This window comes from Chionomys nivalis, chromosome X (genome assembly GCF_950005125.1).
Source record: "Chionomys nivalis chromosome X, mChiNiv1.1, whole genome shotgun sequence".
NCBI lineage: Eukaryota > Metazoa > Chordata > Mammalia > Rodentia > Cricetidae > Chionomys > Chionomys nivalis.
In genome coordinates this window covers 52873855-52899504 of record NC_080112.1, presented here as the reverse complement: position 1 = coordinate 52899504, position 25650 = coordinate 52873855, and the positions used below count along the sequence as shown (strand labels likewise).

The 25650-nt window shown below is 33.5% G+C and overlaps 1 protein-coding gene across 2 annotated transcripts in view; it reads right to left on the bottom strand.

Moving 5' to 3' along the window:
* The window catches only part of Dmd (dystrophin), a 2258623-nt gene that overhangs the window by 1362239 nt on the left and 870734 nt on the right, over positions 1–25650 (bottom strand). For both annotated transcript variants that reach the window (XM_057760244.1, XM_057760245.1), the window contains 4 exons: positions 23811–23898; positions 16206–16447; positions 10699–10879; positions 1987–2132 (listed from right to left, as the gene is read on the bottom strand). In XM_057760244.1, the coding sequence (XP_057616227.1) occupies positions 1987–2132; positions 10699–10879; positions 16206–16447; positions 23811–23898 (657 nt within the window). The remainder of the gene's footprint in view (positions 1–1986; positions 2133–10698; positions 10880–16205; positions 16448–23810; positions 23899–25650) is intronic.

The window sequence follows — 25650 nt, the reverse complement described above, 5'->3', positions numbered from 1 at the left end:
TTCTCACATCAAGAAGAAACTAAATGAGAGCTTATATAATTTAAAATCCTAAACAAAGAAGAATTTCTGACAAAACAATTTGCATGTATTCATATAAATAATGTCTAATATGTTCCAAAGCATATTTATTTATGGTATATCTAATTTTTACTGAATGCCTATATATTGATAATTATGCTTATTATATAAGTAATGCATTTTAGTTTTTTAGTTTACCTTCAGTGAAATCTCAATAAAACAACCTTCAATATTTCTTCTAAAAATTATTACTAAATTAGATTTATAGTGTAAACCTTAAATATTCTATCAAGACATCTGAGTACTAACAGAAATTAACTAAAGTTTTATAATTAATTTCTACCTTTCCACTTTGATGAAATGTGTTTACATTCATCTACTTCTACTACTGGACATTTTTAAATTATTTATGTAAAAACAGAATTTTCATAAGATTATGTTTGTATATACAATTGAATGAAAATTTGTGTATTAATATAAAATACTGAAGACACTTCCTCAAAAAATTAATTCCCATCATGAAATGCGTTTATTTACTTCTGACTTACACTAATGTCTGACTTACACTTATGTACTAGGGAAGATTATATCTCATTTGTTATTTCATCCTCTAGAAGTGCATTTATAATTTATCATAGGATTATTCAAAGTTTATTATCTCCCTGGTGACTTTCTTTTGAAGACTATTCCTTGGTTTTAGAAAAAAATTTACTTTGTGTCATTTTTCTTTCCTTTGCTGTTTTTGCATTGACTGTTCTTGTTTTTTTTTTTTTTTTTTTTTTTTTTTTGGTTTTTCGAGACAGGGTTTCTCTGTGGCTTTGGAGCCTGTCCTGGAACTAGCTCTTGTAGACCAGGCTGGTCTCGAACTCACAGAGATCCGCCTACCTCTGCCTCCCAAGTGCTGGGATTAAAGGCGTGCGCCACCACCGCCCGGCTTATTGACTGTTCTTGTATCTTACTGACATGTATGACTTTCTAACAGATGCAAAAAATATTTTACCATGATAAATTCTTTAAAACACTTCATTGTACATAGTAGTTTTGGTTTTCCCCGATGACACAGGGTCCTTCATATATTCCCAATGGTTCCTATGATTGTTCTTCTATAGCTTGTTTTTCTGTTATAATATCAGCTTCTAATAATTTATTCAACATTAGTTTTGTACTTTCACTATTCTTAATAGCTTATTTTTATAGGCTCAATTTTTTGAAGTGTATTAGTTCTTTTGGATCACACTTTTATCAAGTGAACATCAGAAATACTACACCAAATATGTAGAAAGAGGAAGTCTGCCGCTATTTTTTTCTGTATTATAATATAGGAAAAACTATAATTAGGGATTATATAGTAAAAGAAAATATTTAAATAAAATTTCCTTAAAATTACTTATATAAAGAACTAACACAATGTCATTTAAAAGGATTTGAATTAGCAAAAATGTAATAGTATTTTTGTTAACTTAATTCTTAAAACATAGACATACTATCTTAATTTCTAACTATAATGAATATATTTTCAGATTTTAAAAGAATGAGTATATAACATAGCAATTTTGGAATCAACAAAAATTTAGTCCTCATATGTCTTCATATCATATTATTTTCCCATATTATTATTTAATCTTTCTTGACTTTGGTTGTTAAAATACCTACTCAGTATCAAATATTTCAACAGTATCTTACATAAATCTATTGGTTTTACCTATGCTTAAAGATATCAGGATTTATAAAATATGTAATTATGATAAAATAATGTGGTCTAATTTAACACTTATACTCGATCTCTTAAAATATACATTAAATTTAAAAGGAAATTATAGTTTTATTTCACAATATTCTCCTGTTCCTTTTTTTAAACTCCTAATCTGTGATCCCTACCTTTATTATCTTTATTTATATTTAATGCAACAACAATGCAAGTTTTAAGACACGTTCTTTGTTGCTTATAGAAGTCAATTGTCCACAGACCTGCAGTTTCTCGAGTCTCTGCTCCATTATTTCATATTCAGTGACACAAAGATGAGGTATAGAGAGTTTATTTTCTGACTGCTGGATCCATGTCTGGATGGTGCTCATTGTCTCCTGATAGCGCATTGGTGGTAAAGCGTCAAAAACTTTATCAAAGGGAACAAAGAAAGAAGAGAATTACATCAATTTAAAGCCTGGAAAGAGAATACTAATAAAACCAATTAAAATCCTGTCATATTTTCCTTATTTGTCAGCAAATAGAATTCTATTATCTTAAGTATTAATTAATATCCTTGCTTGACACGTAATAGAAAGTGGTTGTGATAATGAAGACGCTTTCTTACCTAATACTTGTCTGATATGTTAAGAACACTGTATGTGATACTGAATTTTGAAATATCCTGGATAAACTTTTGGCAGGGATAGGGGGATAAGGAGATGGGAACTTGAGGGAGCAGGTTAGGCAGGTTGGGTGCAAGATTCAAAGTCAAGCACTGGGCCTAGCTCTGGGAGTTCTCTTGATGAAAATGAAAAGGGATTGTATGAGCCAGAGGGTCAAGGTCATGATGGAGGAATCTACAGAGACAGCTGACCTGAGTTTGTGGGAACACATGGTCTCTGGAACAATAGTTAGGGAGCCTGCATGGTGTAGAGAATCGTGTGGAGTCACACCTGATGGCTATGTGTAGAGAGCTGCGTGGAGTCGTACCTGATGGTGCTGGCTTCCGCCCTCCGCTATCCCGAAAGTGAGTGCTCTCTGTGATAATCAAATCCTAATATCAACTAGGCCTGACTTATGCTATTATCATACAATGATCGTCAGCTGCTTGCATATGCATGGACCTATGGGCAGTGCCCACCTGGCAATCTAGGGTTGGTGGCCCAGGCCTACTTAAGGGCTGAGAGAGAGAGAGAGGGAGAGAGAGAGGGAGAGAAAGTTGTGAATAAAGTCCTGAATAAACTGCTTAGCAAGAAGAGCTCCAGTGTTGCATCCTTCTTGTTGGCTGAGGGGGACCGCGACAAGTGGTGGCCCCTACGGGGACAGCATGGGCCCAATGTAGGCCCTCTACATGTGTGCGACAGTTGTGAAACTTAATCTGTTCATAATATGCCTAGCAGTGACATCAAGGCCTGTCTCTGGCACTTAGCTGATTTTTGGAAACGTGTTCTCCATGCTGGTTTACCTTGCCCAGCCTTAGTACAGGGGGAATAGCTTAGGCCTACCTCAACTTGATGTGCCATGCTAGGTTTAAGTCCACGGGAGGCCTGCACCTTTCTTAATGGAGAGAGTGGAGAAATGGATGGATGAGGATGGGGTAGAAGGGAGCTGAGAGGAGGGAACAAGAAGAGAAGAGGAAAGAGAAACTATGGTAAGTATATAAAATTTAAAAAAGAGTTGGAAAAATAATATAGTCCCTGCTAAATAAACCATGTTAAAGTAAAAGGCCATACAAGCAAGATGTATGGATAGCACAAATTGGACTTGATGGATTATAAAGAAAGAGAGAGAGAGAGAGAGAGAGAGAGAGAGAGGAGGGAGGGCAAAGATTGAGTTGGGAAGGGAGAATAGTTCTTGCAGGGCAAAAACTGGGAACTTGCGGGTGAGGTGGCAAGGGGCAAAGGGGAAGTGGGATGAGAAACATGAGAAGGGGAGGATGGGAGGAGCTCGGGGGATTGGGATGGTTGGGATATAGGAAGGGAGGATACGGGAGCAGCGAAGTATATATCCTAACTAAGAGTGCCATCTTAGGGTTGGCAAGAGACTTGACTCTAGAGGGGTTCGCAGGTGTCCAGGGAGATGTCCCCAGCTGGTACCTTGGGCAACTGAGGAGAGGGAACCTGAAATGACCCTATCCTATACTGATGAATATCTTGCATATCACCTTAGAACCTTCATCTGGCGATGGATCGAGGTAGAGACAGAGACTCAATTTGGAGCAACTGACTGAGCTCTTAAGGTCCAAATGAGGAGCAGAAGGAGGGAGAACATGAGCAAGGAAATCAGGACCACGAGGGATGCACCCACCCACTGTGACAGTGGAACTGATCTATTGGGAGCTCTCCAAGGCCAGCTGGTCTGGGACTGAATAAGCATGGGTTGAAACTGGACTCTCTGAGCATGGCGGACAATGAAGGCTGATGAGAAGCCAAGGACAATGGCACTAGGTTTCGATCCTAATACATGAACTGGCTTTGTGGGTGCTTAGCCTGTTTAGACGCTCACCTTCCTGGACATAGATAGAAGACCTTCGTCTTCCCGCAGGGCAGAGAATTTGGACTGCTCTTCAGTATCGAGAGGGAGGGGGAATGGTGTGGGGGGAGGAGAAGAGGAGTGGGGATAGGGGGAGGGGAGTGGGGGGAGGGGGCAATATTTGGGAGGAGGGGATGGAAATGGGAAACGGGGAGCAGGAGGAAATTTTAATTAAAAAAGAATAAAAATAAAAAAAATAAAAAAAACTAAGAGAGTATTTTTCCATGCTGGGAGTCTGAAGCAAGAAGGGCATTTTCTATATGGGTTTCACAATTGAAGGAGTTACAACATCCTCTAACAAATGACACATTGGTGTACAGAGTGTAAGAGAAATACGCTAATATCTACTTCTCTTATCCTCAATGTACTCTGAGTTCCTTGCTCTGCCCTGACTAAAGAAAACAGCCAATTTGAAAAAGAATGTGGAGAAATGTCATATGGAAAGAATGGAATGATATGGGGATGGGAGCAGTTGGCAGACTGGTAGACAAATGATCTTAAGAGTATAATAGTTGAGGAGAGAACAGGGAATGGTGTTGGGAGAGGGATGGGGGAGCAGATAAATGATCTCAAGAGTATGATGGTTGAATAGAGCAAAGGTTTTTATGAAGAAGCCAAGAGTAGACATGAATTGATTTTGAAAAATTTTACATTTAATTTAGTACTTCATTAATAAAATTATCATTTTACTAGATACATTTTAATATATTAGAGTCTCTCCATGATAGAATAATTTGTGGTACATATACACAATTTTAAGTAGTATATCAACTGACCAGATAGTACTCAAGAGACTTTCTTGTAGACAGTAATATGACCAGACTAAACTGAGGTGGAAGAATGAATATCAAGCCATATGTATTAACAGAAACCATTCATTCTACAAGGAATACAATAAATCGAATAATCCTGAGAAATGGTTGTGTCTAGTAAAATAAGAAAATTTATTTACTTTTATTAAAATTGTCAGGAATAGATTCATATCCAAATACCAAATATCTGTGTATTTACGAATAAATACAGGGATATATAGATTCATTCATAGTCATATATAATCCTAACTCACACAGAAAGTGCACTTAAAGGTTCATTTCTACCTCATTCTGGAATATAATGAGAATAATTAAAAATGTAATAGGTAGAAAGAAAGGAAGTGGTTCCAAAGTAGATGAAAGTGTTCTATATTTATGAGTTCATTTAAACAACACTGAGTATCAGATAACACTTTTCTGTTGTTACTGATATATACATTTTACAGTTTAGGTAAAAGTAGACTATTATATAGAACTACTATACAAATATTGGTAAAATATTTAGGGTATATGTGGTGGCTTGATCACAATTGGCCCCTACAAACTCATTGGCAGTGGAATTGTTAGGAGGTGTGGCCTTGTTGGGTTAAGTACATCCTTGTTGGAGGAAGTGTGTCAGAGACAGGCTTTGAGGTCTCATATATGCTCAAACCACACACAATTTATTTCCTGTTTCCTCTAGGATCAATATGCAGCTCCTTCTCTACTCTCAGCTCCTTCTCCAGCACCATGTCTGCCTGCATGCCACCAGATACTGCCTTTGCCGCCATGAAGATAAGGAATTAAATCTCTGAAATTGTAAGCCACCCTATTAGATGTTTTTTTCCTGATAAAAGTTGTTATGGTGATGGTGTCTCTTCACACCTATAGAAACCCTAAGTTAAAAAGAAGTCGGTAGCAGAGACTAAGGTGTTGTGATAGTCCTTAACCATGCTTTTGTTTAAAGGGATATGGTCCTTGAGACTGTGGATTAGAAAAGGAATTGAACACTTTAAGTGTTGCCTAATGATCCATCCTCACAGGAACATAGAAAACAGTGGGGTTAAGTGTGATTTGAACTGTGGGTTCCTGGATCAAGAGGTTTTAGAGGAGAAGAATATTAGCGTGTGTCCTAGAAACTGATCTTGTCATATTTTCATGAAGAGTGTGGCTGCTTTTTGCCCTTGTCTGAAAAGTCTTCCTGAGGCCAAATAGAGTTTCAGATTAATTCTCTTGGCAGAGGAAATCTCAAAACTGTAGTATAGACTCTGTCATGTGGTTAAAGTTATTAGTGGTAACTCTAATAAAGATTTATAATGAAAAGGAGCAAGTTGGAAAAAAAGTAAATACAATATGTACAATTTCAGGAGAAAAAGAACACCAGGAAGTGGAATGGAGCTAAATCCTGTGTTCAAGGAGATAAAGAGATTAAGAAATGGAATAAAGGGAATTGCGATTTCAGGGTAAGATCCCACCCATCCAAGTTTCCAACTTGTGAAAAGCAATTAAAGACAAGCTTACAGCAGAGTATGGTGATGCATATTTTTAATTCCAGCTCTCTGAAGGCAGAGACTGCTAAATCTTTGAGTTTGAGGGAAGCCTGCTCTACAGAGCAAGTTCTAGAATGTTCAAATTTAATGCAGTGAAAGAAACCACCAAAACCAGAAAGCAGGTGAAGATTTAATTGAATAAGGAGGCCATGTTCCTGCCATGCAAGCAACAGAACTTAGCAACTTCACCCATGTAGTTCTAGATGTAGAGTCAAGAAAAGAAGAAAGACATTATGTAACCTTCCTCTGCAAATAAGGAAAGCTGTTGATGCCAGGCAAGTGTTAGGGGTGTCCCTAACTGTAGGTCATTTTGTGAAGCTGTGTAGCTGATGACTAGATTGCCTTAGTGACCCCAAGATATTTGAGATGCCAGATCCATGGAATACCTGCTAAGGAGAACTGCTAACAGGGAGAGGAACCAGCCCAAAGAAAGAAGTGTGTTTCAGACAACAAAGCTGAAAGGACTTGGAGATCTAAAGAGCCTTTGACACCAGACACAGAGATACAGGATTTGGAGTTTGCCCAGCCTGTTTTTGGTATTGCTTTGGTCCAGCATTTCCTCACTGTGCTCTCTCCCCTACATTTCGATGTGGTAATGTATACACCCTTTGCCATTATTTGATTTCATAGGGGGTTACAGTTAAGAGATTGCATGAATCTCAGAGGAGGCTTTGAACTTTAGAGTTTAAAAGTTGCTGAAACTGTAATAGACTGTGGGCACTTTGAAGGTGAAATAAGTGTATTTTGCCTTATTATATGACTATAAGTCTATGGGGGCAGGTAGTGGAATGTGTTGGTTTTAAAGAAAATGGTCCCCATAAGCTCATAGGAAGTGGCACTATTAGGAGGTATGGCTTTGTTGTTGTAGGTATGGCTTTTTTGGATAAAGTGCAGTCATTGTGCGGGTGGGCTTTCAGGTCTTATATCTCCTCAAGCCATACCCAGTATTTCAGAAACACTTCTCGCACACCATGTTTGCCTGCATGCCAACATATTGCACCATGATGATAATGGAATAAACCTCTAAAAGTACAAGCCATCACAATTAAATGTTTTTCCTGTGTAAGAGTTGCTATGGGGGCTGGAGAGATGGCTCAGCGGTAAAGAGCACTGACTGCTCTTTCAAAGGTTCTGAGTTCAATTCCCAGCAACCACATGGTGGCTCACAGCCATCTGTAATGAGGTCTGGTGCCCTCTTCTGGCCTGCAGGCATACACACAGAAAGAATATTGTATACATAATAAATAAATAAATAAATAAATAAATAAATAAATAAATAAAAAAGAGTTGCTATGATCGTGGTCTCTATTCACAGCAATAGAAACCCTAACTAAGACAGTATTTTAAAGATAATCTTGACATTAATTTCATTGTGCAGAAATATTAAATTATACCTATTTCTCACTATCCAAGCTTGGATTCCAATTTGATCGTTGTATATCAAATAGGTGTGCTGAATTTTTAAATTCTCACAATGTCCCACAAAAATTTACATGCATAAAAGTGAAACTAAAACCAAATAAATTGAAAATTAGAACAAATGTATATGTTTCTCCAAAAAGGTGATAGATATGCAAACTACACTAATCTAATTAGATATTATATACAGGGTTGAGATGTTAACCAGTACATTATAAATATTTACAATTGTTGTATTCAGTTAAATAGAAGCAAATGTCAGTCCATTTCATATATGAGAATTACAAATTTTCATATTTGCTACATTATGGAACAACCAAGAAGCAATCAGTTAAAGTGAGAATGGTGTATTAGTACTATTTAACTACATTTTAAAGTGGTATGCATTACCTAAAGCTAAGTTAACATCTTAACCTCTATATATTTTTAGTTCATCATGGGTAACTAGATAAGTAGATTGGAAGAAAAGCAACAAATAGAATGAAATCTTTTATCAAGATATATTAGAGTAAAAAATAAAGTTTTAAAAAGTAAACTAGATAAATCTCCTAATTTGGAGCTGAAAGAATTTACTATACTTTGTTCTTATTTAGTGTCATAATATGGAATGTTCCGAACAAATCCACAGCCTTGAATATATGGCCATAGAGAGCATTTTAGTAGCTATCATAACAACTTATTCTGCTATCTCTGGAAAACTGAATTGTCATTTGCTGCAATGTTTTTGATCCTGTATCTATAACATTACTTCTTGAAAGGCTCTATCTAATCTTCATTTTTATCTCTTTAATGAGTCTAGTCCAATAAAATCTCATTTGGAATGGCTATTATTTCTATCTTCCTTCCTGTCTCTCTGAACCCATATTTCATTTAGTATTTTAAATATCAACAGTAGTCTTATTTTTCAGAAGTGGAAATTCTCTCTCTCTCTCTCTCTCTCTCTCTCTCTCTCTCTCTCTCTCTCTCTCTCTCTCTCTCTCTCATTTTCTGAGACATGGTTTCTCTGTGTAATTAGCCCTGGCTGTCCCGGAAGGAGCTCTTATAGAACAGATAATATCTTTGCTCCTAAAATTAATCCACAAAATAGAAACAGAGAGAACATTGCCAAAAATCATTTTATGAGGACACAGTCATCTTGATTCAGTGGTTGTCAAGACATGCAAATTTCCCAAAACAATAGGTAAATATATGAGAAGCACTCTTATAAAAATAGTAGGATGGAAAGCACATTTTCCCTCTGCCCCGTTTAGCCATTTATTAATATCCATTTACATTCCTTTGGACACCTGACCACCCACTCTTTACCATGAACCCCCAAGTGGCCACACTAAGTTGGGATCTGATGTGGGAGTCCCTTCTGTGTGCTGTGATTACCACTGATGAATAAAGAAACTGCCTTGGCCTGGTGATAGGGCAGAACTTAGGTAGGCAGGGAGGATGGACTGAATGCTGGGAGAAGAAAATACTAGAATTAAAATAAATAACGTTCCAGTGAGGAAGTTAAACTATAGAATATCCATTAAAATTATTTTATTTTAAATAATGTTTGTGTATTTCATCAAAAAATTAAATACAATATGCTAAGATGTATGAAAAATTAAAAATATCTTTTTCAGTTTGGAGGTTTGACGCTCAGCATCAATTATATTGTATGTCACTAGAGGGCGGTAATATCATTTTAAAGTTATACTGACTGATTTCCCATTAGAAAAACAAACCCCTTAGCAAAAACTATTTTAAAAAGTAGAAGAAAAGGAAATACACACTGTAAACTTAATTCAATTTAGTCAAAAACAATATTGTAAAGCTTTAGTCATATCTAAATATTCTTGAAGTATTTTAGATGTTTTTTGTAATATTTACAAAGATGAAAAATAAGAAAAAATGTTAAATATGCTTCCACAGAACTAAAATTTCACAAAAAGTAAGCAAACGTCCTTAAATCCTAAGCATTCACTATAATCTTCTCTTTACGGACAAAAACATATAAATGAATGTGTGTGATAGATTAAAAACTTATGTAGTATTGTTTAAATCTTATAAACTTGTCTCTCTAAGAAAATTTTGTCTTAAAATTAATGAACAGACATTTCAAAGAAACACTATATTTAACAGAAAAGAAATTGTAAAGAGATATCTTGAAAAATTGTTATCTACTTGATACAAGTTTTTATATCTGTTCTACTTCTCTCTTCTATTTTATCAACAAAGGGCGATTTATGTAATTACTGTGTCCCAAAAATAAAATATAGCTCAAAGAATAATTTGTCCTTACTTGAGATTCATTTCCCCAAAGTAGATAGTTCTCAGATGACCTGAAAGAGCATCTGAAAATGCCTGCACAAATATTTCCACCTATACAATGAGAAATCTTGTGAAAGTCTCCTGAAGTGCTTCTTTATTTTCAAAAGTATTCAAAACTCCTGATTCAGGAATCTGTAACCATCCATGGAGAAGTTATAGCTGTACAAACCATTATTTATTTCTTCTTACCCCCAAACACTGGAATATTACAGGAAGAAAAGATATAGTTTCTTGTTGTCTAACATCAGTATTTTGTCATTTGTTAAGGGAAGGTGATTTATTTCACTGATAGTCATTATTCCCATTTTTGTTTGGTTTTCTTTAGTACTTCATATTTTACCCATGGATAGCCAATTTCAAAAATCTTAAGTTAGCTTTAAGAAGTATTTTTACTTACCTGTCTGTAACTCTTTCTCTCTGGCCTGCACATCAGCAAAGATGTGGTTAAAATGATTTGTAAAGGCCACAAAGTCTGCGTCCAGGAACATTGGCCCCTGTCCCTTTTCTTTCAGTGATATGTTCTGAATTCTTAACTGCTCAATTTGAGGTTGAATAGTTGACAGCCTGTTGACTTCATCCTGAATTATAATTCAGAGTATTACTAATATGTAACTTTGCATTTACTATACTGTCACAAAGAAAGTTGTTTATAGTCAGCGATATGAAAACAAGTTAATGTCCTCGACAAATATCTGTTAAGAAATTTCCATACTCTCTTACAAGTAATCAATTTAAGAACAGCATAGCTGTTTGTTCATTTTGAATCATCATGTATGATATACCTTACCTTCAGCCTATCATCATTTAGAACCATAAATCACACAAATGTGCATGTTTGCAATGTTTTATAAATGAACACAAATTTAAATCTCACTAAATTAAATCAAATAAAGATGTTTATCTTTAATGCTTTTTATTCCAAAACTGTCATTGTTTTAAATTGTAAGATCATTCAGTGAAAAATACTTTTTTATTCACATGTTTAAAATATATTGTATGTTCTTAATATACTATGTGAATTTATAAATCTGTTACACAATGAAGATTATCTATGCCTATACAATACTTTATTTATATATGCACAAATACATATGGTTATATCTAAAATATTCTACATTTTACCCAGCCACATTATCTTTTCTGACTAGGCATTTGCTATCCTTTTAATTAGAGAAACTGTCCAGGCTTTCCACTCTTTCGTCATAAACACTCATAACATAGCACCTGCTTTCAATCTCAATTATAGTCTCTATTCAATTGTAGTAGACAAAAATCACATGTATATTAAAGTGCACATTAGCACTCTCTAGCTCAATTTAGTACCAAGAAACTGACATGTTGGTACTTAAATTAAGGTATGTTAATGTGATGAAAATGAACACTGAAATTTGAAAACAAAATATATATAACATAAACTATCTTTTCAATATTTATAAAACCTTACAATGATAGTTATAAATAATAAGTATAAATAAAATACACTAATGGAGTATCTTTATCAGTTTTTTATAATTTGCATTATTTTTATCATTTGTCAGTTTAATACAAGTTCTTAATAGTATTCAATAGTTTTCTTCCATCATTGACTTCCTTCTTTCATGCCTTTCCTTAGACTGCCGGAATCCTTCTTCTTAACGAACCCCCCTGTTAGTTCATGTTTTACTTTTGTATATGACCCATTGGGTTTAATTTGAATATCCTGCCAGAGTGGAGGTGAAAAATTATTTATCAGAGCAAGGAGATTATCAAGGACTCTGTTCCTGCATAAAAATGATGTCCTACCCCAGAAGCAATGTTAAATACTAAAAGTCCCTAGGTGGGCAAAACATGATTAAATAATGGATATTCAAAGTTATATATGACACTTGAATTTGGAATTTACATTGTATTTTTTCAGCCATATTGTTTCTATATAAATTCCTTGGTCTCATTTCAAGTGAAGTGACAATTATTTTATGTTTTATATATATATAACTTGTACCATAAGAAATAACTCTGAAATTCTCTTTTCCAGTGCATTATCACCATGGTTGCTTACTTATAATTCATATCTAAGCTACCTTTCAAAAAAGTACTTGGAGCCGGGCGGTGGTAGCGCACGCCTTTAATCCCAGCACTCGGGAGGCAGAGGCAGGCGGATCTCTGTGAGTTCGAGACCAGCCTGGTCTACAAGAGCTAGTTCCAGGACAGGCTCCAAAACCACAGAGAAACCCTGTCTCGAAAAACCAAAAAAAAAAAAAAAAAAGTACTTGGGTTTGTTTAGTATTTAATATGCAAAAACATGATCATTAAAATTAAAAATGGGATCATGAGCCAATTAAATGGAGAGGAAATTTTAAAAAAATTACAGCAATTAGGAACTAAATTTAAATCTGAGCTTACTGGAAATCATACTAAAATGACAAAATAAATTCTTGACTTAGGATACATGTATGCTTATTTGGAGAATCCTATATTATGAGTATTGATTGAGTTAATATCTCGTAAGAACAAGAATATGAATAGACAATGCTCTTTTCTTCTGAGTTCCGAGGATATAAAGTTAAGTTTGTAAAGAATGTGGCTATGTGACTCTCACAGTAGGACTCATTGCTGCTGACAACTGAGTTGCTTTAGAAATTGAAGACTGAAGATATGCCATCTCTTTTGAAATGAACTACTCAGCTTCAAAAGCTTGTTACCCAGTAGCCATTGTTTGCATAGGGGAACTTAGCGTTCTTAGTCCCCAGAGTAAATCATATTTTCTGAATGTGTTTCCCCGCTAAAATTATGTACATTTACAAGGGGGAGAGGAGAATGGGAGAACTATGTTTGGCATGTAATATATGAAGGAAGGATAAAAATATTAATATGCACATTTAAATCATTTAAATAATATAGCACCAAGTAGAACCTTCCCCCACTTCAAGAAATGTAAACATATTTCTTCCAAATCTTAAAAGGCTCTCTCACCTCCAATATATTGGAGCATGAGCTAAATTTGTATTTTAATATTTAAAAATCTCCAAAGGAAATAAAAAATAAATTAGATAAAAAAGTTGTCAAACACTAATACCAGGCCACTAATATAATCTTAGCTAATCTGGGAATGATATTATTCTTATACCACTAAATATTTTACATAAACCAATTAATAAATTCATTAGGAACCAAAGGGTCAAGCAGAAAGACAAAGAGTTGAGAGAATGGAATGAGACAGTGCAAGCAACAATATTGGGATCTTTATTAGTGAGTGCAGAAAAGAGATATTTTCCCTTTGAATAATTCCATAATAATAGAATACTTTAGAAATCTGTCTGTGATTTCTATCTGTGACTGAGATTAAGACTACAATTGTGGTATGACTCTTAGGCCACTGATTTGCCTTTACACATCTGACTCACATTCCACTCACCTACCACGCTATGATTAGTACTCATATAATAGACCTTCTTTTATATGGGTGGTCTTTATTTATCCATGTTTCTGAGTATACTATTCTTTGATTTAACATCAAGTCATTCCAAATGCCCAATGCAAATGCTTTTCCATTAAAGAAGCGGCCTGCTGGTTTCTGTCTTTTTCATGTTTTATTGTTAGATGTTTTCCAACATTGTGTAAATCATTTATTCCCTTGGTAATTTTACATTATTTTATTTAATCATTTGCCTAGCAACTATGTCCTCTACATAGGTGGAAAAATATGATAAAACAAGGAAGTTTAACGAACTTCTGCTGTTTCCTAGAACTTAGTGCTGTGGACTTAATTGTAGTACCTCAAAATATATATGCTGAAGCCTTAACATTCAATGCAAGTTTATTTGGAAAAGGGGATTTGAGGAGGCACTAAAGAATAATTAAGTTATCAAGGTAGAGTCCTGATCTCATAGGGCTGGTTGTGTTACAACATGAAGGGAATATTTCTCTCACTCTTCCATTCTGTCCATGTACATGAACTGTTAAAGAACATAGGCATTACCAGTAAGGAGACAGCCACCTACAAACACTAAGAGAGTCCTTATAGATGTTAATTTCAATCCTCTAGAACAGTGAGAAAACATTCACATTGGTTAAATGGCCCAGTCTGTGCTACTTGTTCTATCAACAAGCTAGCTCATGTACATACTATCATTCTTGGTCACATTATAGTTAATCAATATCTAATTGTATATATAATCATATTTCTTTTTTGTTTGTTTGTTTGTTTTTGTTTTTCAAGACAGGGTTTCTCTGTGGCTTTGGAGTCTGTCCTGGGGCTAGCTCTTGTAAAACAGAATGGCCTCAAACTCACAAATATCCACCTGCCTCTGCCTCCCAAGTGCTGGGATTAAAGGCCTGGCAATATAAGTATATTTCTTAGGTGTCTGTTTCTACATTTGAATTTCAGGAATACTGTTCACATGACATCATCATTCTACATTGGCTATTTAAGACAGGTTCTCACTATGATGTCCATGCTTTCTTCTAATAAAGAAAGGTGGCCCAGGCTTTTCCATTCCTAGTGACCATACTACCATGATTGTCTTCACCAGACTTTTGTTGTAAAACATACTGCATATGAACTATTCTTCAGAGAAGTGGAAAATAAGCTAAGGACTGTAAGCTTATTATAACATATAAATACTACAGGATGTGGGTTTGCCCAGTAATGCAAAGGTCTTTCTTATTTGAATTTGTTATGCAAAACTATATTTTGATTTTGTTTACTTCCTAGTAAATTTACAGAAACTGAAGCAAAAAATATCAAGTCCTTTTATTTTGGTTTCTGAACATCATTATATCTCCCTAATATCATTGGAGTTCAGTGTTTCTTTCTAGACCAAAACTGTCAGCTGTCCACATCCAGTCAGCCTTCATTTATACCATTCCTGTGAAAAGTATGCAAATTAATCTCTCTTCATACTAAATATACATCTTAGTCTATTAGTAAAGGTTTGTCCATGATATCTTTTAACTTAGCCTCTAGTCGACTTCTTATTTCCTAGGAATAGTGTGAAGCTTATAGTAAGGATTGGAAAAGGTCAAGTTATTTTCATTATTACTAACTTTTAATTTCTACCAAATGAAGATGAGCTCTTTTAATCTCTTACTTGGACCCTTAGTGCCAGTTCCACCTTGTGTACTCATTTTCTTCTCCTGACCCTGGCGAATTTACAGATCACACCTCCTTATTCGTTGCCTCCTAATTAAGTCTAGTCAGTGGGGAGCCCTGTCCAGATTCTTCAGGCAGAGAGGATGATAAAATTGCTTGTTGATTTTTCTCGCTCTATTTCTATGTGCCTTGGGCTCACTCTTAAGGCAGCCTTTATTATAGGGTTCTGACTCTCTCCTGTGTAGTCACAATTTCTACACTGATTCTTTCTGTCTTAGAAGAGGGACAAGTTTGGCTTGATCTGGTCTTTCTTTCGGTTTTATCTATGAAGCAAGGACATTAGTAAAATACCTCTTTGTCAAGAAATACTATACAAAATGACTAGTCTTATATGTGCCCTTAATTTTATAGATTTCTTTTTTACCCTGTTTTACATCATAAGGCTTTATTGTTGAGCTGCTTCTAGCTATTTGAATTGCTTACAATTTTTTAATCACGTGCCCAGTTTTACGTCTAAAAAGAGTTCCAGTGTACTGGCCAATTTTTAATTTTTTTTAAAGGATATTTGCTTTCTATACTTTCTGTCTCAGCCCTCTGCAAACTGACAAAAAATAATTAGCCATTTATAAATTACATACATCAATGCCAGAAGTACAATATCAATACAGTACTTATTAAGACTGATTTTCTTTGCTTATATTTTGGTATTTTTGATTCTTGGTTAAACCCCCGGGAGTTGAAAATCTCATTACTAAACATTTTGCTATGGCCCTCTTGCAATTTGCCAAGAAATGCCTACTGATCATGCTCCAAAGGAAAGAGGAAAGTTTTACCTTACAAATTTTCAACTGGCTTTTAATTGCAATTGGCTCTGATGGAATGGTGGGTTGGGTTTTCAACCAGTTTTCAGCAGTAGTTGTTATCTGCTCCAAATGCTGTAGCTGATTATAAAAAGTAATGATGTTGTTCTGATACTCTAGCCAGTTAACTCTCTCACTCAGCAATTGGCAGAATTCTGTCCACCGGTTATTCAGTTGTTCTGAGGCTTGTTTGATACTTTCAGCATCAGCACCCTCTAGAAAGAAAAACAAAATGTATATCCCATGAAGCCATAGTCTAAATGAGGTGATCTGAAAAGCAACATGTTTCTATTCCAAACAAATTCACCGAATTACTGAAAAAGACACAAAGACACATTTTATTTGTTAAAATCATACTATTCTGCCAAGCAAGATCATCCATTTGAAACATGAACCCAAACTTAGAAATTTCAAAGTTTTACATCACACAAGATAACATAAAAATTTATTTCTTAACACCACTGACAAAAATCTTTTTCTTTTTTGCTAGCATATTTCTAAACAAAAATAATAAGAAGGAGATACAAAAAGTAATAGGTACATGGTTCCCTGTACCTGGCTACACAAGAAAGTCATGGTTGCCTGTGACTAAATTTTATTCTAATCCCCTGAATAGTTAAGGGGAATATCAATCATATTAAGACACGAAGGTGTAATATGATATGCTATTGACAATTATTAGTATATGATTGAGAAATATAAAAACATAGTTTTGGGAGTAGCCACTACATAACTAGTAATAACAAGCTTATTTGTTACAAAGTATCAGAGAATCTAAAATTTCAATTGCATAATTACTCACTTTGAGAAAATGTATCATAATGAAATATCTAATGATTAGATGAGTAGGTAAAATAGAGAGATTGAAGCGTGTCTCTGCTTCTGACAATGATCAACTTTGTAAAACCTCGTAGAAACTGGAGAACATATTAATTTTCATTATGACTGATATTTCTTAATTTTGCTTAATGATAATGCAAACCAGCAAGGAATAACAAAATACTTTGGTATCTATAAAAATACAATGAATATGTTTTATGAATTATGTTTGTCATGGAATTCAATTCTATAATGTGAAGCAAGTGGGCTAAGATGTTAAGCATTTCTCCAACAGGAATTAAGATGCAAATGAAAAGTAAATTTTTACAAATCTATAACACTGTGAAATCTACAATATTTAGTTATATAATGAGCTTTATAACTGATTATATCTAATTAAATATTGTAACTACCAATATATAAAAAGTGATAATATAGAAAAAGGTCTATATATGCATATATATAATTAGATTTATTTAAATTTAAACTAGCTGTTCCTCAAGCATAAGTAAATTGTGTTCAGTTAAGTACTCTCATCAGGTATCAATCGGGTGTCATATTTCTTTTCCATTCTAGGAGTATAATAATAAGATCAATCTACTGAGAGCTGAGCTCACATGTTAATTTCTCCACATCTTACAAATCTTTAACAGCAAATAAAATAAGTCGTGCTAATTAGAAGATATGGTAAAGAACATATAGGAAATAAAGAAGCAACATTTCTCATATTTAGAAAATAGATGAGACAGAGTTCTTTTAATGAGTTAAATAGATTATTTTTAAAAACTTGATTACTGAAATTTTAAAAATTAATTTTACATAAAATATGATATATACAAACATTTTAATTTGTTTTAAGGTTCATCAATGACAAATAGGTTAATTTTGGTTTAGACTTTTGTAAAACACAGTCATCTATTTATAATAATTTAAAATTGGATTTAAGAACAATCACACTCAAAATTTAAAGTAGAAATTTCTGGTAAAGACAGGTGTTGAGCACAGAGAAGCACGGCCTTCTAGATAATTTGTCTGTAAACATTTTATAAGTGATTATTCTTGCTGTTCAACTTCTTTATAACTCATTCTTCTAAATTAAAACGTCCTATGGTAAACATGTTGTCACTAGCACTTTATGATATAGTTCTCAGTGTATAGTAGAAAGAATCTCTGTGAACACATACAACATCAAATCAATAGTTTGCATCTTATGAAGACAGACACTCAAAGAGCAAAATATAGGGGATAAAAAAATACAAATAATTACGTAACATCTTGTTTGCTTGAAAATGCTTGGACATATGAAAGAATGTAATGTATTAATGTATTTCCCATTTTTTGAGTGATACTAGAAGATACTTTAATATATGTCTGAGAAATAGTATGATAATTTTTACTATATTGGTTTATGAGTATGTACTTGATAGGATTGATTTCCTTTGCTCAACTGAAAAATTGAAGTTTTATGACAACATATAATTATAAAATTTTGCAGAGTTTAAGGATCAATCATCTGAGAATCTGGTTTTCTAATTTTTTGTTAGTTATTTAAGAATACAAACACTGACTCACCCAGCATTATTAAATATACTTATGGAAACCATTTTGGAGAAGCACATTAGATTCTCAGAGATAATGGATCATAATCCATTCACAGCTCATATTCTAAACAACCCCTGAAATAGTTTATGAATAAATATATTGTACCCAGAGGAAATGGATCATTACTTGAAGTGCATCCATTAATTTTATTACTTGTGTACAGTGTATAACAGACTGCTAGAATAATTGTAATTATGCATCGCCTTCTATGCAAGTACTTCAAAATTGACACCTAAAGTGAAGTATTCTTTATCAAGTACATTCATCATCAAGTATGAAGCCTGGATAAAATAGTGGGAAAAAAGGTGTTTTCAGTTATTTTTTTTAAAGTAGAAAATAGCTAGAATGAATCTTGCACTTCCTATGAACTTCCTATTTTGTTAAGCTTAAACTGAGAATCATTCCCAGCACATTTACCATTCAATAGAGTAGCATAACATGCAATAAAGATGTATTTGGTATTTATGATATATACAGAAGCAAAGTCCTGATGGGTTCTGTGACCATTCTTTTAAGCCACTATTGTGCTGCTTTTTGGGGAAAAAAATAAAACCTTATTAAAATGTATACTGCTTACTACTTCTAGTGAGCAAAATATACAAAATGTTCTAACGTATGCCATTGCTTTTTTTCTGTTTCTAATGCCATAAATGTAGAAGAAAATGTATTTCTATGTATATTTGTTTCTGTCAGCAATTGCCCTCAAGAACAGTAGCTCTTATGGTCTCCTTTCAAATACAGGAACATACATCAAGCACAGGGGCTCTCCCTCTTAAAGTGGAAAATAAATCCAAGAAAATGCAGCCGTCAATTTACAGAATGTGAACTCCATGCAGAGCATCAGCTTTAATGTCATGTAGAAAGAAGGGAAACACAAATGAAATTGTCCAGAACTGAAGTAGGAATAAGAGGAAATGTGTGCTTTTGTAGGAAGTTCTTATTTCAGAAGTGAGGCAGCCTAGCAATCACAAGTGACTTGATAATTTATCAACAAGATAAGTCATAAAAACTACAATCCCTGCCAACTTGACCATCACATGAAAACGTGTTGTATACATGTAAATAAATTTATGCATATAAAAAATATTTAAGCTATAAAACTAAATGTAAAATGTTTTGGTGACTTGGATAACACATTGTTTAAGCCTTATTATTATTTTTTTTTAGTTTATCTCTATTCTGGGCATATTAGGTATCACCTTAAATACTATACTCCAATATCTAATACTCAAGGCATGAAATTTTTCAAATGTTCTTTTGGTATAATATACTAATTACCACTTTTAGTTATATGTTTATTTAATGTGATTGTCTCCAAACTGTAAATTAATACAAGAAAACTATATCTCCAAACTGTAAATTAATACAAGAAAACTACATCTGGAAACTGAAAGTGAAGTGCCATTTAATGTAGAGAATATTGATAATGCTATTACACCATTATACTAAGCTCCTCTGGAAATTTAGGAAGAAGCATCCCATAATTTAATAATTGGGAGATGGGTTATACTTCTATGTGTATTTTCATGAATGTTTTGACACAACTGTCTTTGATTTTTGATATTTTAAGTGTTATTAAGGTAAAATAATATATCTGAACCAGTCTGTGTCTTTATATTTTATGTGCATGTATTTATATGCATATGAGAATAATATTTAAAAACAAGAATGATTTCTAGCACTAAATAGATTAAAGCAAACTGTGCAATGTTCTGGAATATAAATGTGTATGAGACATGAAATTATGGTTCAAGCTTTTCTCAAATTTCTGTAATTTCATTAATAAACAGAAGTAATTGTCTTAAATAAAAAGTTAAAGAACTTTGCAAAGTAAAACTACAAGAATCCAATGTTGATTAAGCAAAATAAGTTATCAGGTTAAAGGCTTAATTATTTCAAAATTAAATGATTTCCTCCCAATTTCTATTTTGACAAAAACAAAAATGAAGTCTTACTTAAAGAAGTTCATGCTAAATAGTTTTTATGAAAAACAATGAAAGAATTTAGATACTATCTATTTCAGTAGAGCTAAGGAAACAAACGAAGACTTGGCACCTAGGTTCAGTGTAAAATTACTCCCACTAAGGTTATAGCAAGCTACCACTTTTGAGAATGAACATATAGTTCTAAATCAATATATTGAAGATATAATTCACAAAACTTTGTTTCTGAACAAAAGTTCCTAAAAGAAGAGATACCTTTATCCAGTACCATGCCAAGATAATCCTTATTGATATTTAATCAATTAATGTTGACAAAGTAAGCTAATTTTTATATTATTTCAAACAATATTTTAAAGTTGCTGGATTTGTGTTTGGGGAAGTCTTGACAGTGAGGGTGTCTCTAATTCTTTTGCTTGATCTTTTTTTCCTGTCGGGTTACCTCACCCAGCCTTGATATAAGGGATTGTTATGGACCTTATTGTTTGGTTGATTTTCCTGAGAGACCTGCTTTTTTTCTTGGAGACACAAGGTATACCTAGGGCTCAGGAGATGGGGAGTTCTGGGGAAGTGAAAGCATAGGAATATGTGGTCAGAATATATTGCATGAGAGAAGAATAAAATATGCAGGAAAATATTTCAAAGTATAATTCTAGTAAAAGAGCCTTTAGGGTAAACATTTTGTTTCATAAATAAACTTTTAGCGCTTACATAATAATTTATATTTTAAAAATGGCCATAAATTTCTTTAAAATACTTCAAAATTCTAAGAAAATTTCCAGAAACATGATTTTATAGAGAACATCATCTTTATTGGCTATGTTAATTTTTGGTCATGGAATATCACTTATATTCTGGTCAATAGAGCTCATATAATCATAAACAAATCTCTAGGAGGGATTTTGACTTTACCTTGAGAGCAATATTTACAAGTAAAATTAACACCCATTTCCATGAGGTCCTAAATGAATTATAATGGTTCAGCTCTCATTTCCCTTCTTAGAAATAATATGGTACAAGACTTATGTTATTTATTATTGGAGTCAATAAGGCAAATATATGAGGAAGATGCGTCTTGACTTAATTAAGAGCTTCACTAAAACTATTGTTGAAAATCTTGGATTACACAAAGATTAATTTAATTTTCAGTTTTATGAACCCTATCTCATGGCTCTTTGGTAATGAGCATCTAAAAGTTTTAAAGATGACTCTCTCTAAATTACAGTTGGACAAGTATGCAGGTTGCTATTGTATTTCCTACTTATTTTATAATTTGCATAAACTGAGAAAATAATTATTATATGATTTGTTTCTTTAAAGACAAGAGAGAATAAATACATCCAAACATTTTCATCAATTGTATAGTAATTATGGAAATAGTTTTGCTTAATAGGTCTCCAGAACTATGGGCACTGTAAATGCTTATTGCCATTATGGTCCTAGCTAGAGCTTAATCTTAGTAAAGTTAACCTTATCCCTATCTTCACTATCAGGCAAATGTATAGCTTGAAATTTGATGAAAGCAAATAAATGCTTATTGCCATTATGGTCCTAGCTAGAGCTTAATCTTAGTAAAGTTAACCTTATCCCTATCTTCACTAGCAGGCAAATGTATAGCTTGAAATTTGATGAAAGCAAAGAAGAATATTTCAAACCATACTCCTAAAAGTTCATTGATCTTTGCTGTCTACCCAAGGTACTAATTTCATTTAGAGGCAATATTTCCTAAGCAAAATAATCAATGTTATTTCTCAAGTGCTGTCAAATGTGCTGTTAAATGGAATTCAATCATTTAATTTGTATTTATTAAGGACCATCTATATGACCTAATTTTTCTGTATGCCTCTAGAAATTCCAATGTTAACAAGTATTTAGATAATTGATTTTAGTATTTTTATTACCTTTTCATCTCTCTGTCTAGCTTCACTTACTAAAAACGAAATATATTTCCATGCATTTCTGAATATTAAATGATTTTTAAATAATTCAGTACATGTGTATATAAAATGATTTGAGGTCTGTTTGACATTTTATTTTAAAAATTAAAGAATTTAAAGTTTAAATTATAGATTTGACATCACCATATTTAAATAGAAAGGTAATAATGTAGTTCCTAGGAAATTTTATAGAGTGATTATAAGACTATTTTGGATCATGTAATTTTATTTGACTGAATATACTATTAAAACCATCATTAAAATTACCAAGCAACATGTGGAAACATATAATAATTGATTTTCTCAATTCTCAACTGGCATGTCTTCCTGTTTTTATTTTTCAGCTAACACAGTTATGAGACTCATTAAAAGAATAAAATGACTTGATTTCCTATGAAGATAATTGAATTTATTAATGCCGACAAGGCACTTAAGACTAAAAATAATTCATATACAGAAGTTATGACGCAAAATTTAGGCAGTTTCTCAAAATGCTAACATATACAAAAAATTGTTTTTTGTTGTTGCTGTTGTTGTTTATAATACACCCTTGCAAAAGTAAAAATAATCTGGTCCAGAAATTGCATTGATTGTGATTTGCATAGTTATTTTAATTTATACATAAATACAAGTCTAGAAAACAAAATTTGGAAGAAAAGTTGCCTCACACGACTTTACAATACTCTATAGAGATAGATTTTCAGGTACCCTTGGCAAAGAGTAATTGCAGTTTCTAAAAACAAGATAAAAATATGATGCGACCTTTGTGCTTTTGCCTCACTTAAGAGAAAGCTGAAAGTAAGCTTTAATTCCAAAGACAAACATTTTTATAAGACAAGATACTGTATAAAGCATGAGAATATTAGTAGTGTTAGACTTAATCCTTCAACAAATTTTAGGTAATCTATAAAATTATTTTTTAAAAAATTATAATTTACTTGATATTTTTTCAGTTGCTTCCACAAATAATTATTTCAGTAAAGCTCTGTTTTCTTAAACTTATTTTTAATAAATTTTATCGTGTTTGCTGAAAATTAAACTCTCCCTAATAGACTTATTAAATATTCTACTATAACTCATTTTCGACCAATTGACTCAAATTGAATTTCCCCCAATAATTTGCTTAGCATGAAAGAAAAATAATAACAAAAATACGAACTTCCTTTAATGTAAATTTGTATCCAAGAAGGGCTTGTCTGATATAATTCAGCTGATAAATATGAACCTATGTGTTTATCAAATCCCTAAGAAGATTATTTAAATCAAGTTCATGTAATTACCAGTCACCATCTGTTCCACCAGGGCCTGAGCTGATCTGCTGGCATCTTGCAGCTTTCTGAACTTCTCGGCTTTCTCTCGTGCTATGGCCTGCAGCATGATAGCAAAGGTGAGCTTTTCAGTAGAATCATTTTGAGTCTACACAGTAATTATAATCGAAACCCGATTTTTCAAGCCTTATGGTACTTCATTTTATCAGCTCTTTGTGTAAATCTTAAAGCTATTTTTATTAACAATATTCAATATTTAAATCCTTCCATTCCCAAGGCAATCAGGGTTCATATTCAAATAACTTTCCGAGATATTTGTTCACTATTTGTAACCAGAATTAACCTTTGAACAATAAATATAAAATCCTACCAATTACCCTAACCAGCATTTACCAATTAGCTTATTTACTAATAGCTATGAAGAGATGAAAACCTGAACCACAAGGAATTAAAGCTAAGCATTACTGTTGGAAAAGTATGTTAGTTGAAACAGCAAGATGACTCAGCAGGTGAAACAGATCCCTACCATCCTAATAGCCTGAGTTCGATTCATTGGGACCTAGGTGGTAGAATTTCCTCAAGTTACTTCCTGCAAAGTCTTTTTCTGACTGTCATACATGCTCAGTAGTACACTCATACCTATACAGAGACACATGCATAAATTCTAATTTCTCAATCATATTTTTCAAATCAAATAGTTCAATATACAATGTATTATTAATATTTATGAAAAGAAAACTAAAATCCTGTCAAGTAGATGCCTTGGCATTATTTGAAGTACCGACAGCCTAAGAGAAAAATATGAACTTTATATTATGCGGCAAAAGACAACAAAGAAGAATCCTGCTTTATATCCTCAGTGCAAAGCCCTGAACATGAAAAGACACGTTTTAATATCTTTGATTTCACTTGAAAACTTCCCAACAAATAAATTGTATTGTTTTGTGGTTCTGTGTTCCCAGAATCCCATTCCAATTAACAGGAAAAGTTCAAGGATGCCTTTAAATTCAGCTTCATAAAGAGAGAATTGGACAAACACGAAAGGTTCTGACTTGCCAATTGACCTGAGAAATGCAAGAAAATAAAACAGTGATACTAGCATCGCCACAAGTTTAAGATCAAAGGCAAAGTTCTAGTGTTCACCTTTCCTCAAATGTTCAATTCTGATGTGAGAAATTTCCTGTGCATAGCAGCTTATTGGCACATGAGTCATAATAATTCACTATGTTCTTCACTAAAAAGGGAAATATTCATAATGAATTCTTAGTATATTCAGAAGGAAATAATGGGCACATTCTGATTAATTATATAATATAAACTATCAAGAGAAACAAGGGATTTATTAGTCTTGAATTTATTTAAAAAATTTACTTTTCACTTTAACAACCACAGTTTCCCCTCCCTCTTTTTCTCCTATCCCTTAAAGTCCCCTCTTTCTTTTCCCCATTTATTCCCCAGAGGGAGACTTCCTTAGGGAGTCAATAATGTCCGGTATACCAACTTGACGAAAGACCAAACCCCTCCCTCCTGTATCAAGACTGAGCAAGGTATGTCATGATAGGGTTTGGGCTCCAAAAAGCCAGTTTATGCACCTTGGATAGGACCTGGTGCCACTGCCTGCCCACCACAACAGATCAAGCTACATAAATGTCACATACAGTCAGAGGGCCTAACTCAGTCCCATGCAGGTCCCCTAGCCATCAGTTCATAGTCTGTGAGCTCCCACTAGTTGGGGTCAGCTGTCTCTGTGGTTTTCCCTATCATGATCATGACCCCCCTCGTTCATATGATCCCTCCTCCTCTTCAGTTGAACTCCAGAAGCTCAGCCCAGGGCTTGGCTGTGGGTCACTGC